Source organism: Stegastes partitus, unplaced genomic scaffold, assembly GCF_000690725.1.
Source record: "Stegastes partitus isolate 25-593 unplaced genomic scaffold, Stegastes_partitus-1.0.2 Scaffold352, whole genome shotgun sequence".
Taxonomy (NCBI): Eukaryota; Metazoa; Chordata; class Actinopteri; family Pomacentridae; genus Stegastes; species Stegastes partitus.
In genome coordinates, this window is record NW_007578083.1 from 189901 (window position 1) to 192475 (window position 2575).

The following is a 2575-nucleotide window of genomic DNA, read 5'->3' on the forward strand; positions in this document are numbered from 1 at the left end:
ACTACATAGAAATCAGTGGAAAGTGGGAGGCAGAAGAAACAAGCTAAATAATCTGGAAAATAGATAAAGCCACATAAAGGACACGTAAATTGCACTAATTGGACGTAAACGTTCAGCAGTGCTCACTAGGTTGCTCACCTGGTTGTGTGGATGCTGGAATACTTTCTGTATGATTTGCAGATTAATCGTAGCAACTGGACCTGCTTGAGCTCCTTGAAGACGTTCCACCTCTCATCCAAGAGGCTTCATCAGTTCTGACTGACTAGTCGGGAGTTCCAGATATCCTTAAGGAGCCATTAACACCTGAGTTTCAGTTTCAATTGGGGGTTTGTTGCTCCTCCCCCTCGTTATGTGAGTCTTAGTGCTCCTCCTGCCACAGCGGGGTTCGTTAAGGTCTTGTGTGGCTAAGTGTGGACGTGGTTGAGAGGTGAAACGTCTTCAAGGAACTCAAACAAGTCCAGCTGCTACGATTAATCCACGAGAATAACCGTGACCTGGATGACTGAGAAGCTTCACAGACACTCTTTGTCTGAATTTGTGATGTTTGGTGTAGTTTAGTGTTGATGCTGTAGTTAAATGTTGTAATTTAGTGTTTTGATGGATCCATTTTTTCCAGTGGTTTCAAATCAAAAGCACAAATTACTGCTGTGTACATTTCATAATGCTTAGAATTGGTAAAGCAAACTCGCTCTCAGGTGAACCGCCATCAGTACTAAGTATAAAGTTATTTACTCACCTCTCTATCTGTGACAGGAACTTGGTCTCGAAGATGCCCCTGGTCTTCAGCGTCTCTGAGATTTGGCCCCGGAAGAGGAAGCCACGCTTGGTGAGATCAATCAAGATCTGCCTGACAATCTCACCCAGGTACATTCCACTGCACATCTTCTCATACCTGACAAACATAAGGAGGAGGTGGGCTTTAGTGAGCAGTGAGACGACAACACACCAGGAAAGATCGTTTTCTCACTAATGACACTGAATGACTTTAATGAGATGGTAAACTGAAATATTGTGCAGTTTTCTGGTAGTGACATGAGCAAGCAATGAGTTCAGTTGTTCAACAGTAGAACACAGTCACAGTGCCTTTGCTATGACATGACTACGGTACAGTCTGATGCTGGAAGCCTCTTGACCTTTGTTTGCCTTCGTTGAGCGAGTTCTCATCCACCGCCTGGTCGTACTGCGTCCTGATGTCGTCGAGGCAGCCGTTGTCTCCGAACGCCCCCCACTCCATGTTGACACACATGCGGCCCTCGTTTCCTTCCACAATCTCGATGTTCCTCATCTCTTCCATGTAACAAGCGTTGCTGCCCGTTCCTGAGAGGACACACGGCCACTGCAGTTAGATCCCAAAGAACTGACGTCTCGTTTTAAAGGCTTTGTGGCTCTGCTCAGACGAATCACATCATTTCTAACTATAGACTACAGACTGGACCGCAGTGTTTTCTGTTGGTTCTGATGCACAATATAAAGAAAGTATGGTGTTGTACAACGAGTACTTAGCCANAGTCCTGCAGTGTGAACGTAGCCAATCTGTGGGATTGTTCAGTCAGATAATACGCCGTCATCCTGATTGGTGACATTAAATGTCATGTCGGAGTCACAATCCAAGGCTGTCGCTATGTTAAGGCTGTTTTTATGGGTTCTGGTCCTAAAAACCTGTCAGACATCAAGGTTTAGGATTGTTTAGGGTCAGATTATCGAGTCACATTCTGACAACCAGCAAAAGTACATGTTGTATTTGTTAAGTATGCTCAGGACTTTTTTAAAATTACTGTGATATGAAAACACAGTAATTGTAGCTCTTCCTAATTTCTGAAGACATGGAGCTGAGGAAGCATGACTTCTTTCATTCAAGGCCAGTGAGGTTGGTGGTCTTGTGAAGGGCAATCAAGAAAGTAAGAGTCTTTGCATTCTGAGTGAAACACAGTGTGAAGGGTTTTAGCAATTCGCGGCTATTGTGTTTTTATCTCGGGTCTTACTGTGGGTGCAGCTTGTAAAGCGTGCCGTCGACGCCCACGGTTATGTCCAAGTGGTCCAGTCCTCTGTTCTCACGGATCTTGTCCACCACAGCAGCCATACCGGCTCCGCAGATCTGAGCCGCACGGCGGGACACAGTGCCGCACACCTCCTTGACGATAATACTGTCATCACAGGTGCTGTCGAGCCCCAGCTGTTGCAGGATCGCCCTGACCTGCAGCAGCGCCAGACGATCGCTGTGGAGCGACAGGGGTGGGTGGGGGGAGAACGAGTCAGAGGTCAGCCAACAGCAGGAGAGTCACCAGATACCTCACAGCTGTTCCCAGAGGCTAAGGTAGGCTTAAACAGTGTAGAAACTCAAGTTGTCACATTGCATCCCCCTTTTCCTCCCATTCCGAGGTGTGTCGCCCCACTAGATGCTACTTTTCGGTAAACAATGCTGCTTAACTGCGTGCTTTCACATGTAGTTATACTCTAAATGATACCAATGTTATGCACACAGACGGTACAAAAACTGCATTTTACAGTCGTGCAGACTCTGTGTAGTAGTTTAATTTGTTATTTTTCTTGTTTCCTTCCTCCAGGTGGCCACTGG

General features: G+C 46.2%; 1 protein-coding gene across 1 annotated transcript in view; it reads right to left on the reverse strand.

The window, feature by feature from the left end:
- LOC103359076 (hexokinase-1-like) overlaps positions 1 to 2575 on the reverse strand; it is a 28382-nt gene that overhangs the window by 4581 nt on the left and 21226 nt on the right. The window contains exons 16-17 of the mRNA XM_008284273.1: positions 1134 to 1317; positions 737 to 892 (exon numbers count right to left, since the gene is read on the reverse strand). Of these exons, the coding sequence (XP_008282495.1) occupies positions 737 to 892; positions 1134 to 1317 (340 nt within the window). The remainder of the gene's footprint in view (positions 1 to 736; positions 893 to 1133; positions 1318 to 2575) is intronic.